Source organism: Oryza brachyantha, chromosome 3, assembly GCF_000231095.2.
Source record: "Oryza brachyantha chromosome 3, ObraRS2, whole genome shotgun sequence".
In the NCBI taxonomy this organism is placed as follows: domain Eukaryota; kingdom Viridiplantae; phylum Streptophyta; class Magnoliopsida; order Poales; family Poaceae; genus Oryza; species Oryza brachyantha.
The window spans coordinates 12,467,525-12,480,768 of record NC_023165.2 but is presented as its reverse complement, the minus strand read 5'-3'; the positions used below and the strand labels follow the sequence as shown (position 1 = coordinate 12,480,768).

The 13,244-nt window shown below is 39.8% G+C and overlaps 1 protein-coding gene and 1 pseudogene across 8 annotated transcripts; one reads left to right on the top strand and one right to left on the bottom strand.

Annotated features, from left to right (window-relative positions):
* Positions 1 to 835: 835 nt before the first annotated feature.
* LOC102702266 (E3 SUMO-protein ligase MMS21-like) lies at positions 836 to 12,896 on the bottom strand. 8 transcript variants are annotated; one of them, XM_015834230.1, is made up of 10 exons: positions 12,694 to 12,896; positions 12,365 to 12,492; positions 12,192 to 12,263; positions 12,006 to 12,116; positions 11,789 to 11,899; positions 11,367 to 11,506; positions 10,650 to 10,732; positions 10,139 to 10,577; positions 9,985 to 10,052; positions 836 to 1,082 (listed from the first exon to the last, which is right to left on the bottom strand). In XM_015834230.1, exons 2-8 carry the CDS (start codon positions 12,434 to 12,436, stop codon positions 10,429 to 10,431), a joined length of 738 nt encoding a protein of 245 aa, XP_015689716.1. In that variant the 5' UTR covers positions 12,437 to 12,492; positions 12,694 to 12,896; the 3' UTR covers positions 836 to 1,082; positions 9,985 to 10,052; positions 10,139 to 10,428. The 8 variants fall into 8 exon arrangements, with proteins under 8 accessions (XP_015689716.1, XP_015689718.1, XP_040378683.1 ...); XM_015834232.1 differs by having other exon boundaries at positions 9,985 to 10,047; XM_040522749.1 differs by lacking the exon at positions 836 to 1,082 and adding an exon at positions 9,084 to 9,169 and having other exon boundaries at positions 12,365 to 12,497.
* LOC107303761 lies at positions 7,368 to 9,327 on the top strand (annotated as a pseudogene).
* Positions 12,897 to 13,244: the final 348 nt, after the last annotated feature.

The window sequence follows — 13,244 nt, the reverse complement described above, 5'->3', positions numbered from 1 at the left end:
GCATCCAACAGCCTAAATCATCTATACCGGATTGGACGATCGATCTGACTCCCCTTTCTCCAGCCGCCTCCTCAACTCATTTGTCCATCCTCGAACCCATGCCATCGCCGTCACACGTATGTTGCCCATACCCGAATCCTAGCCATCGATGTCACATGTTCACGGCTTGTCCTCGCTACCACCTACTTCACCGGGTCCGCGGTCCGCCGCTGCCCTACACCCTCATCATTGTCCCTCTACACCCTTCATTCTCGTCGGATTGGACACCTCCATCTCCTGTTCACCGCCTCCTCTACGTATTGGGCAGCCGCAGCCTGTACTCAAAGAGCTTTTCTCTTCATAATAAGGATATTACTACATGTATAGAAAATATGAAATAACAATAACCGTGAATAAAAGCAATTTTGTAATATGTTTGAAGTTCTGAAACCACAAGTTGTCAATCTAATTCCGCATGTCAATCAGTTCAGCTCTGGGACAATTTGGTTGTAGGTTAGCAAATATAATGAAAGTATAGCTTCATTTTTCCACATAGGTGTATATGGTGTTTTTTAACAATCTTGCTGATGACGATACCTGTCAAGAAACTTGACAATAAGCTACTGAAAAAAGTGAAACAATTACAAACAAAGAGACATGAAGAAAGTTAGGTGTTGATCAAGAAAGTGTCAATTATTTCCTTGCATGCTTAATTCTGAATGTAATGTGCAAAGTGCATCGCACTACGCATGAATATTTTTACCTATGCAACGAGAACCAAGAATATAATATTCTAGATAAATCATAATCATAATTTTATTACCAATAACATGTACATATGAGGCAAGATTAAACTCCACGTACAAGCAGTAGCCAATATAATTTCAAGCATGGATAAAAATACAACTATAGAGATTGGGAGCTGGGAACGTAGAATGTACTTCTACGAAAAGGATAAACCACAATTTGTCAAAACCAAATAGATTTTGTGATACACCAGGTTCGCCACTGCCTCTTTCACGACCTGGTCATCCGTCGTCGCCTCTATGCCAGGTGCGTCGTTGTCTCCTCTGCGTCGGGTCTGCCGCCACCTCGTCCACACCCTGGTCAGCCATCAGCGGCTCTTTATTTGTTTAAAAGGCTCAACTTCCTTTTCTTCCCTTGTACAACTCCAAGATTTAACTTCCTTTTACCCATAAAAGAAAGAACTAAAAAACTCTATATTATCGTGCAATAATGCAATTAGCTTAGTAGTTAGTAATATTGCCTCCTTCCCCAATAGTTCTAGAAAAAATAAAATTTAGACAACAAAAAGAATCTTAGGAAAATTCAGACAATAAAATAAACCTAGGAAAAAGTAAGATTGAAGGTTTTGGCAGCGGCAATGATGCCGCGTTAGCAACAGAAATTTAGAATGTTTGATCATTTTATAAGAAATGAGATAAAGAAAAACAGGGACCTATGTCGAGATGACAAGAAAACGGCAAAGACAACAACTTGTATTCATTTAACAACAAAAATGAATTAGTTGTTTCTAATAACACTGAAATCGATAAATTTTAGCCTTGTAGAGCATTCTGTTGAGAAGTCTATACGAATGTGCAAATAGAAAGTGTTTTTAAAGAGAAAGTAATGATTTGATTCTAAAGTTTGCATTTAGAGATAGTCAAAACTTTGTCATTGCACCTCCTTTCATTTAGAAAAAAAGGTCATTTTGCTGAAAACTTATTATTTAATTTGAATGTATCCTTCGCTCATTTTATGTATAGTCTATTTAATACTATTTTTCTTTTCAATCTTAACAGCATGGTAAATCGAAACTTTGTCAAAAGAAGAGGAAGAACATGACCGGCCTGGATAATATGTAAGTTGTAGCTATTGGTTGTTCTAGCTTTTTAAATGGTTACCTAGTGAATCAAATTATTCCCTTCATCAGACATATTATTTCTGTGGTGTTCTATATTTTTTTCTCTTCTGCATGTTGTCCATGCTTTTGCAGTAAACTATGGATGATGATATGCTGAAATCATTGCTGATAACTTCTGCACTCGACATCTCCATGAATCTCTGTTTGCATATTACTCTCTGTTGGCTAGGCTTTTATTGCAAGATGATACTTAATTTAATGAAAATTGTTTGATTTAGTAGGATCTGTAGCTAAAAGCAGGTAAATTAGTTTACCACATCAAGCCATCAACTTATTTATAATGTTATTAAATTTAGTTGCTTCTTTTTTTGGCCTACTCAAGCAATTGGTTCTTTCAGGTAGTCATCTGTTTGGGCTCAATAATGAAATACTCAGTCGTAGTGCCAAATCAAATGCAAGTTGATATCAATACTTCTGTATTGCCAAAGGTATAAAGATTAAACTAATTTTTGACAAATTAGAAAATAGAGCACATGATGTTCAGGAAGACATGCAAATGCGATCATCACAATGATGCCATTTTCTTTGTAAAACTTAAAATATGGGAACACTTTTTTATCTAAAGCTGAGTACGGAAGAGCCTAAAAAAAAGTATGTTGGAAGGGGTTATCTACGAATACATTAGTAAATGATATATGTAGGTTATTTGAGTTGTTCTCAAAAATTGAGCGCGCCTATGTGCAACATAGCCAAAGTGTCGTGTTTGATTCAAAATTTAGTAAAAGTCAACTCCAAATTCAGAATATGATTTTATTGATTTTTTTCCTAACTTGTACTTGCTTACCTTTTATTTTTTTTGCTTAGAACTCACATTAGAAGCTGATCTTAGAAAAGATTGTGAGTTATGTGAAACCAGTGAGTTATGTGAATTTAGTATTTAATATTATTTTAAATATTAAATTTACTTGATATTTAGAAAAGGTGGAGTTATGTGAAACATGTTATCACTTTTGTTACATTTGTTATAAATCTGATGATTATAGTACATTATAAATAAGTGAGTGATATTTGTTATAAATCCGATAATTATAGTACATTATAAATAATTCTGACATCTCATGACATATATTATTTAGTGGCAAATAAGATTATAGCTATTATATTTTTCATTATCACACCTGGGTAGTTTTTCGTGTTACTATTGCTAATAACCACTCATGTACTATCTTACGAGTTATTCATACTAAATAATATTTCATGATTGAACACTTTATATTTAAAAATAATACCTTAAACACTATTATTTTATAATGTATTATCGAGCATATTATGACACTGTAGTATTAGAACAGACACTAGTCATTGACAAGATGCGAAACATATAAATCAGAGGAGTAATCCTTATATGGTGGTACAAAATTTGAATTCTCGAGATGATATTTTGGAACGGAGGGAGTAGATGCTACAAATTTATATCGGCCATTCCACCTTTCGTTCCATCTAAATCAACCAAAAATACGGCGGCATTTAGTAGATCTAGCAGATTTATAAACTAATCCACCAAAATTGTAATGACAGAAACCAAGGAGAGGAGATAAAACTGAAGAACGGGAAGGGGAGGAGGGCACCCAACCTTGAAGTGGAGGCCACCGTACATGCACTTACCGGTGAGCTGGACCAGTGTGGGGTCAACCAATGGATGAACGAAAGAGAGAGTGGGCCAACACGACAGAGATAGCCCGGCGGAAGGGAGTGAGACGTGAAGCAGCACGACAGAGATAGCCGACGGAAGGGAGGGAGGCGTGAAGCAGAGAAGTCTACGGGGTGAGTACAAACGTGACGTAGCACGAAGTCTACGGGGAGGAGCGAGGCAATGATTTGTGTTTTATTTTTTTTTTCTTTTTGGAAGGAATGACAAAATTTGTGACGTGGATCCTCTATCAGTCTCTCACTCCACGAATGACCGGATAGGTAGGGCCAGCATGGCACTGCATGGTTGTTGCCAAGCCAGCAAGCACAGCCCGACCGGCCTAATTATATTTTTGCTATTTTCTCATATATTTTTACTATTATTTGCAAAAAAACTTGAAAATGTCCAATTGTGATGTGGATCATGCCAACCTGGTTGGCCCAGTTGCCATGTCTAGCGTACATGTGTGCGGTTACGCCCTACCCGTCGTTCGTTATAATCCAATGGCTCAAACTCATTTTCCCCAATCCCAATACCTATCTTCTTCGTCATGCTCCCTCCTCCTTTGCATAACTCCTTCACCAGGTTGTCAATGAGCAAGTTTGTTTACCCAAGCTCCAACTCAATAGCTGAAGCTGATCTTGATGGTAAATAATATAACTTATATCTTTGTGATAACCCCTTAAAAATATAATTACTCCCTAGTTAATCGTACTAACAAAAGAGTAGATAAGGGGCCAAGATAAATAGATGTTCCTAATGTGTGCTAATATTAATGTTTATTGATATTAGTTTAGTATTTAACAAGGTCAAAAAATAAAAAAATATACACAACCAAGCTTGTTAGAAAATCGAGATAAGCTCGGCAAAGCTCATGCGAGCTTTGGCTTGGACTCAAGTTTGGCTTGTTTGGAGCTCGAGCCAAGCTCAAATCAAGCTTAGGATAAGCTAAGCTCGAGCTGCTCACAAGTCTAGAGCTTTGCTGATATGCCACGGACCAATCGGCCGCCATGGCTAGCCATCATTAGCATTACCATCGAATATCTTTGCCTATCTATGCCCATACCTGATGTGGACAATAGTTCTCGATTTTCCGAAAGGTTCTAATAAACAATCGATTTAGTGGAGTCGTGCCACAAGTCGACCCGGCTGCTGAATGAACACGCTTTTGTTATCAACTGTGTTGAAACCCAGTTAACCTTGCCAAGAAGGCTAATCTCGGCTTATGAATCGAAGAACACAAACAAGAACAAGAAAGATTACAACCGAATTGCAGATGAATGATTAAGCTCACAAACTGAAGGATCGACAAAACTATTTTTTGATAGATTAATCTAAGCAAAACCTAAACCCTAAATATGGTGGTGGCTACTAATATATGGAGTTCAGGGTCATGCAAACACTCCTTGACGTAAATCTAATGGGCTCCAACATGATAAATGACGCAAAAGCCAAAATTCGGCGACACACCACTAGAACAGATTCTAGATGTCAACTTGTTCGGTCAATTTCTGATGACTCGTAATGAGTTTGGACATATGACTAGAACCATTGGAAATGTTACCTTCTTAGCTTTCCATCCATATAAAGAACGTCCTAATCCGATCCGAGTACGTATGTGACCTAGGCACCCATTTTAGTGCGGACTGGTTCTGGACTCCGAATCATACTACAAGTCGTTTTGGTTTGTACCTCCATCTTGAGTTCTTGACTTGTACGTCTTTGCTAGTCCTCCATGCCTATAAGTCCCTCTCTAAGTGTTTCATTTTACTCTCCATGGTTACTAATCATAATATAATCATTAGTAGGGGTGGATAATGAGCCAGTTCTACTCGGCTCGATCTAGCTCGTTAAGATAACGAGCTGGCTCGGCTCGTCATCGTAACGAGCTAAAAACTCAGCTCGGCTCGGCTCGTTACAAAGCTCGAGCTGGCTCGTTAGGCTCGTGAGCTATGCATGAAAAGTGATCTAAACAATTTTTCAATAGATTATATAAGCAGATTTTCAGTTCAAACATGCAAATCATATGAAATTGTATCGAAATATTAAAGTTTGAACCAACAAATCACATGGTGAACCTATGAAGTACTGAACACATGCATTCCGGGGTGGAATCAATGAACGCCGTGAATCGCGTGTCTTTGGTCTAGCTCGTTAGGCTCGCGAGCAGCTCACGAGCTAGCTCAAACTGGCTCGTTATCTCTAACGAGCTAAAATGCTAGCTCGGCTCATTAGAAAAATGAAATAAGCCGAGTCAAGCCGAGCCGAGTTTGTCACGAGTCGAGCGAGCTAACGAGTCACGAGCTTTCTGTCCACCCCTAATCATTAGGTAGCAATCTATTCTGTCCACCCCTAATCATTAGGTAGCAATTTATTCTTAAAATCATATAAAGAAGAACTTAGGAACGAGTCCACCTCTAAATTTAATTAACATGCACGAGCTCTTATTGGACCTTGAATGATCAGCGGATGATTATTGTATATATCTGAAGGAGTGATGTCTCATCGAGACCACACAAAAATTTTCGCTACGCAAGCCACCAAATATAAACACTACCTTTCCGCGATATGAATGTTCCTTCCAACTAATGGATGCTCATTGATAATTGACGAGTTGACTCAAATGATACTCAATGATGCATGTAGTATCATGGACCCACATGTCATCATCATGATACTCAATGATGCATGTAGTATCATCGACCCACATATCATCATCAAGGCTGATTGAGGGCCTAGGGAAGAGGTGTGATTCTTAGGGCCTAGTTGGGAGGGGGCTCAATCCAATATAATCTTTATATGTTTATATGTTTATGTAGGTTGTTTGGGCATTCTTTTTCAAATACTAGTTTGTTTCTCAACTTATGAATACTTATAATTTATTAGTTAGTAAGTTGGTAGCTATATCATTTACTTGCTGGCTTATCAGTTGTAGCTAAAATTTAAATTTTGAAACATGCATTATTTATCGGTTTCAAGAACCAAAACTATATTGCAATTCACCATTAAGGAATCTACCTTATAGTGTGCTAACTTGTTTTACTCATCATAATTGTGTGACACATTTGATGGTCCAAAACGACTATCTATGGTTTAACGATCCAGATCATCTTTCCCTATGGCAAGTAAATGTTTCCTTTTAGCATAATTCTTTGATATGAAAAGCAAACATTTTATCATGGAAGGATAACTAATTAATTTTTTTCCTTCCTAAATAATTTTTTTTCATGTAAGTATCACTAATTTGGGATGGATAAGATCTAATATACTATTCCTATATTAGGAGAGATTATATACACAATATAAACTTTTTCGTAGAAGCAGCGAGGCTGGCAGCTCACATCGTCATCAACAAGGCACATTGGCAGGAGGCTGGTGCAGTACCAACTCTATGGCTAACAATACACTGACATCATCCATAGTAGTAGTGCATGTTGGTCGGCACCTAGTGCAACACCATTTTGGCAACTTGCAACACATTGATATCTCCCATAGCAACAACACATGTTATCTGTAATGATACTTTTGTTTACTTCACTAATTTTATATAAAAAAAATACTACCTGATTAGAGTAGTTTTTGTTTATGTGCACATACATGTTGGTATATTATTATTTGAAAGCTAACAATAATAGAATGGTATAATCAAGTTGATTGTGAAGATATTAACATACACAATTTTTTTTCTTGATGGGTATTGTAGTCTTACTAATTTATATTTTAAAAATATGTAAATATTATACGACATGCTTTGATAAATAATAATAAATAATATATATATATATATATATGTTTTTAATATAAAATATAGATCATTATTTTTTTTATTTTGTAGAATCTACCCAATTCCACGAGGTCTTGCAAGGTCAAGAATTATTGGGTTTCAAGTCTCATGGTGCTACTGCTGCTGCTACTCAGCCACGTGAAGCAAGGCATTTACAGTACATCAATGAGCGGGGTTGCTGCAATGATGCGAGTAACAACATCGTAGAGGGGTTCCAAGACGAACATCACTTGGAAACCCAGGATTTTCCTACCATCGCTCAGGCTCTGGGGAGTCTCGGAGGCTCCAAAGGGTCTTGCAAGGTCAAGAAGTATTCCGTCCGTACAGAGGAACAACTTTGGTTGATGTGTCTGTGGGAAGTAGTGGGTTTCATCAACAAGATGGTCCTCGTACACCCGGTGCCATGAACCAGGGTTTACGTTACGGGTAACCGTGCCCTCCGCGGAGGCACGGCTTCGGTAAACCGTGGTAACCGAGTTTAAATTTGAGGAGAATTTAAAAAATTTGAGAAAATTTAATAAAAAATATATGTTGTATATGTTGATATATAGTGTAGTTTTGTCAAGAAAATTAATGAAAAAATGTATTTCCGGCGTAATTAAAAATCATAAACAAGTATTTCGGGAAACAAAATTAAAAAATAGCATATTGCAAGTAATATTTTATAGGAAATGGTCAAGAATATTTTATGTTGAGCCATTATTAATTACACTAGACACTAGGGTACATAATGTTGAAATACAAATATACAACGTTGGATATATATAAAATATGTACATAGAAAAATTATACGTGCATCTTAGTACATATAATAGTTTTATTCGTAATAATGGATAGTAGTAGGTATAGTTGTGACGCAACAATTAAAATGAAGTTATTGGTGTGAATTATTTGATAAGGGTGATATGACGGTGTATATTTATATGTTGCAATATCAAGAATTTAGAAAATGTCATGTGAAACTTTTTTTATTTTTCTTATGACATGTCCTATTTTTCCTATGTTATAAATATAGTCACAAAATATTTTCCTATTTTTCATGTTTTTTTTTGATTTTTTAAAGTTTTTTTGCATGTAACATCACACCCGCGGTCTCCTCGTGGTAACCGCAGTTTTCTCGCGGTAAACATGGTTTTGGCTAAAAAACCACGCGGGAAGCCGCGGTACCCGCCGTTTTCATGTATTGTTCCAGCAAGTAGTTACCATGGTTATCGCGGCAAACCGTGCGGTAACCGCGGCAAACCGCGCGGTAAGCCGCGAAAACCGTGCGAGTTTAAATTCAAATTTTTTGGATTCAAATTCATCACGGTTTTTGCGGTTTTTGCGATTACCGTGTGATATCCGCGGGAGCGCGGTACCACGGTTTTGACGGCTTGCGCGGTAAGGGGAACCCTGCCATGAACAAATGGCACGAACAACACCTGGAATTGCTGCCTTCCATGGACCACCAGCTCTTCCATCTCAATCGTCATCGCTGCCGTCTGTCCTAATGTTTCAGCAGGCAAATTCAAAGATGCCCAGGTTTGAGTTTGGGCATGGACAGTTGGACAAGCACGAGAATGATAGACGTGTTAGGTTTGGCCCTTCTGAAGGAACTGAAAGAGCAGAGCAAGGAATACCTCTCCAACCTTATCCTGCTTCTGGAGAAGTGGCAGATGGACAAACTACAGTTGAGAAGTCTGACTCCCCAGGACGATTCGGAAAGGATGGGCCAGATAACAAAGCTCTTGGCACAAATAGTTGCAAAATATTTGGCATCTCTTTGACGGAGAAGGTTCCAGCAAGAGAAGAATTAGATCATGACGATGCCAACTATTCACTCCAGTCCTTGAAGCAAGTGCCGAAATCCCTGGGCAATAGTTGTGCGACAGTGAGTGTTTTATGATGAGTAATTTTCATGTACTACTAATGTAAGCTGCTTTTTAACTAAAAGTCCTGCAGGTTCATGAGCGGCCTGTTGTTGGCAGGGTGATTGATATTTCAACTATGGATATGATGATATTATGATCTGTTAGCTGCTTTGCAAAATTATCTGGAGGTGAAGTAACACTAGGATTGCTTCCAGCCACATGTTAGTGATACTCCACAGAGCATAAAATCCTCACCTATGACTATTCTACCCACAAATGTGCTAATCACTGTTTTAACTTTGTACCAGATTTTGCTGTGGGTAGTCTCCAGATGATGGTGAGTATCAAGAAGTCGGATGGACCGAGTGTTTTGAAATTTTTGTCTTAGTTGTAGGCGTTGGAGCTCTTTTCATGTGACCTAGTTACCTAGCTGCTCGTCTGCATTTGTTGTCACTGCAACTTTATCTGTGACATTTGTCGCTGCTGGAACTACCTATACGTTTGTAAGCTGTAAGCTATGACAGGAACATTAGAGGGTTCTGCTACTGTTAGAGCATTAATATCATTAGCATGCTTTTATCCTGCTTGATGCGCTCCTATGTTGACCTGAGTTCAGTATAACATGACGGTGGGCATTGTACGGCCTCATGTTTTGGTAGCATACTGCTCATTACTGATTTGTGTAACAATATTTCTACCGCTTAGCTTAGTCATCGATGCCTTCAGAAAGCTAGCTCATATTTATGCCAATCATGTCATGATTATGAAGAAAAAACGAGGTAGATCAGTAGATGTAGTAAAAGTAAAAGAATACCTGTTTGATTTTCATCGCTCCAGTCCTCCCAGTGAAACCTGAAGTACGAAGCGGTTCTCAAGCCTGCGCTGAAAAAGAAAAATTGAAAAGGCTGCTTAGAAATTATGATTCTCCAGCATGGAATAATTAAGATTTGAGATGTAGCAACGGATACCATATTGGACCTTGCTCTTCTGCCCATTTCACAAAGTATGCCCAGTGCACTCAGAGGGTTAAAAGGAACAGGTGCTAAGCGGGGCTGGATGATCACCCTCCCCTATATTTCACCCGGTTAATGGACATAGCAGCAATGTTCCCCAGAAAAGACACCAACAACACAAGCACAAGTTTAAATTTGTCACTAGCTACAATAATCCAAAAGGACAGTCTGCACATCACCAGCGCCCGCCCTCGAACAAAATACCTACAAGGTTCATCTTTTTTTTTCTTTACTTTTCTAGAACTTCATTCATCTTCGTCATCCTCATCATCAGCTAAATCCTCTATATTTTCAGCGTTTGGAGCAGAAGGCCCTGACGAACGTAATTCTTCTATTTCAACTTGGAGCAGCGCATCACAGATAACCCTTCCTACTTGTAAGACTCTTGGGCAACCTGGTTGAACAACAATCTGAAATGATCATCCGTGAAAGCAAATAAACAAGGGGAAGCAAACAATGGGCATACCTGCGATAGGGCACTTCGGAGGCCTTTGGTGTTTTATGTAATGCATGATTGGAACCTTTTCATATATGTGCTTGCAATCCACACTGCACAACACAAACGCCATATGAGCTCGACACAAAATCCAAATATTTGCAGATATCTTCACAATGCTTTATACATGCAATATCTTAGGAGAAATCCCTTTGAGCAAAATATACAAATTGAGTAGTTGTTTGACCAATATGAAGTCAATTATGTGAATAGCAAACTTATAAAGACCATACAAACTTAGGGGACCGATTACCTAGGATCATGCCTAATAGTATTGGCTGAAAGAATTCTACTGGTATAACTCACACCATTTCTGAACCTAGAAAGGTATGCATCACTATTATACTTGGAATGCAATGATGATTATTCAATGAAAACTCCAAATTAGTAGTACTTGGGCAGATCCTGATGACTCCAACATGGGCAGCAGAAAAAAATTGGAGAAAAATAAGCCTAAGGCTCGCAGCAGCTGACAAAAAATTTGTCTTTAACAGGTGAAATCAGATTAATGATGGATATTTTTTGGGAACATTAAGTTGTGCTTAGAATGAAAATGAGAGTAATGAAGAAAGCCATCCAGCAAATGTACACAACTCAATCCTAAAGTTTCTTTTGTTAACAGATCACAATATAAATTCCCTACAATTACAAAACAAAACCAGGCCGTAGCAGTTGCACAATACTTACCAACGAACTGGTTCTGTCAATTCAATTACAGGCTTCCCAGTTAATGGGCATGTGACATTTAAGATGCTAGTTTGGGTACTAGTCATCAGAATATCCTCTTGTTCATCACCAGGCATTGGTTGGCCAGCATGGTGAACATTCTGTACAAAAAGCAAAGAATTAGAAGTAACACACAAACATTTTTCTTCCCCAAACATGACGTGATGGAAATTTCACACTAGAAATGCAATCAATTGAAATCCATCTTCAGTGTAACACTTTCACTAATAGTTAAGCTACTGGCTAACTCGGTGCATATATATATACAGACGTACATAATCCATATTGTAATCCACAATGATTAGCACAAGAGATAACCAAGTCATAATCTATGGAGTGGAAAATAGTTAATCTCCCAGAGCACAAATGTCCACGCAACATACCCAAACTGCCTCCCTGAACTGCCGAATGAGGGGATGGTTCTCTACTGATGTTGATGAGTCCGCCTTGACCTTGTTAACCTCCGCCTCGATCAACTTTTCGAAATCCGTACTCTTGAAACAAATGCAAAACCAAAACAACAAATACCATTTAACCAAAATTCGTCCGATTTGAATAATCCCCTGGAAAAAAAATGGCCGCGGTTGGTGTAGCCCTCACCTGATTAGATGGCTGGTACGCCCGAGGCACCTCCCGGATCGCCTCGGCGTAGCACGTGCAATCCACGTACGAAGCAACCAGTTCCAGCGCCGCCTCCTCAAGCTTCTTCACCTGCAGAAAGGATCACGCGGTTGGGGGTTAGGGTTTTCGCGACTGGAAGCTGATTAGTGCGGAGCGGCTGCTCGCCTTGTCGGACTTGCCGTCTTTCTCGTAATCGACGGCGACATTCCTGATTTCGCCGATCGCCTTGCGGATTTCCTGCGCGTTTTGGGGGATTCGATGAGATTGTTAGGGTTTGAGGGGGTTCAGCGGAAAGGGGGAACCAATGGAGAGTGGCGGTAGGAATGGGGGGCTTTTACAGCGATGAGGGCTTGCGACTCCGACGACTCCCTCTCGGCGGCGTTGTTGAGCTTGTTGAGCACTGACGACATCTCCGGCGATATCCGCAGCGCCCGCGCTCGCGCGGTTCAGGCCGAGGGTACTGAAACTGAACTGGAGCAATTGAGCATTTTTGTGTCGTGGATTTGAGGAAATGTTTTCAGTTTCGAAAGGCCCGAGGCTAAACTAATCCACAGAATTGTGATGACAAAAACCAAACCAGAGATAGGAGAAGAAACTGAAGAAGAGTAGGAAGGGAGCGAGGACGCCCAACCTTGCAATGGCGGCGGACCACCGTCCACACACTTACCGGCGAGCTCGACCAGGGGGACAGCCAACGGACGGTGGAGCGAGTGTCCCAACACGACGGAGAGAGCCGGCGGTAAGGGAGGGGGCGTGAAGGGGGGAGCGAGGCGACGACGACCGGCGCCCGGGGAGAGAGCCGGCGGCGGCGGCGCTCACGTCCGGCGAGGAGCAAAACTTAGTTTTTGTTTATTTGATTTTTTTTTCCCCTTTGAGATGAAGGAGAATGAGGACGCGGATCCTCTCCCACTTGGCGAACGCTACACGTGCGCCACATGGGCCGGTCCCAGCGTGCCGGCCGGGGAATGATTGGAGTTGGGCCGTGCCGTTCTTGGGCCGGCGCCTCAGCCCATTGGCCGGCACGACACTGCTCAGTTATTGCCGGGCCGGCACGACACTGCTCAGTTATTGCCAGGCCGACACGAGCATCGCCCGGCCGGCCCACCTATATTTTCCTATTTTCGCATATATATTTTTTTGAAAATGTGCATATTTTTCTATTTTATTTATTTTTAAATTTATCCCCATACTTTTTTTTTTCCTATTTTTCACTTTTTT

Excerpts from the sequence above, each read along its gene's own strand:
- LOC102702266 (XM_015834230.1), bottom strand. The coding sequence starts at position 12,436 with ATGTCGTCAGTGCTCAACAAGCTCAACAACGCCGCCGAGAGGGAGTCG. Across the intron at positions 12,264-12,364 it reads AGTCGCAAGCCCTCATCGCT|GAAATCCGCAAGGCGATCGG; the intron begins GTAAAAGCCCCC and ends CAAAACGCGCAG. Across the intron at positions 10,733-11,366 it reads TTGACAGAACCAGTTCGTTG|TGTGGATTGCAAGCACATAT; the intron begins GTAAGTATTGTG and ends TGTGTTGTGCAG.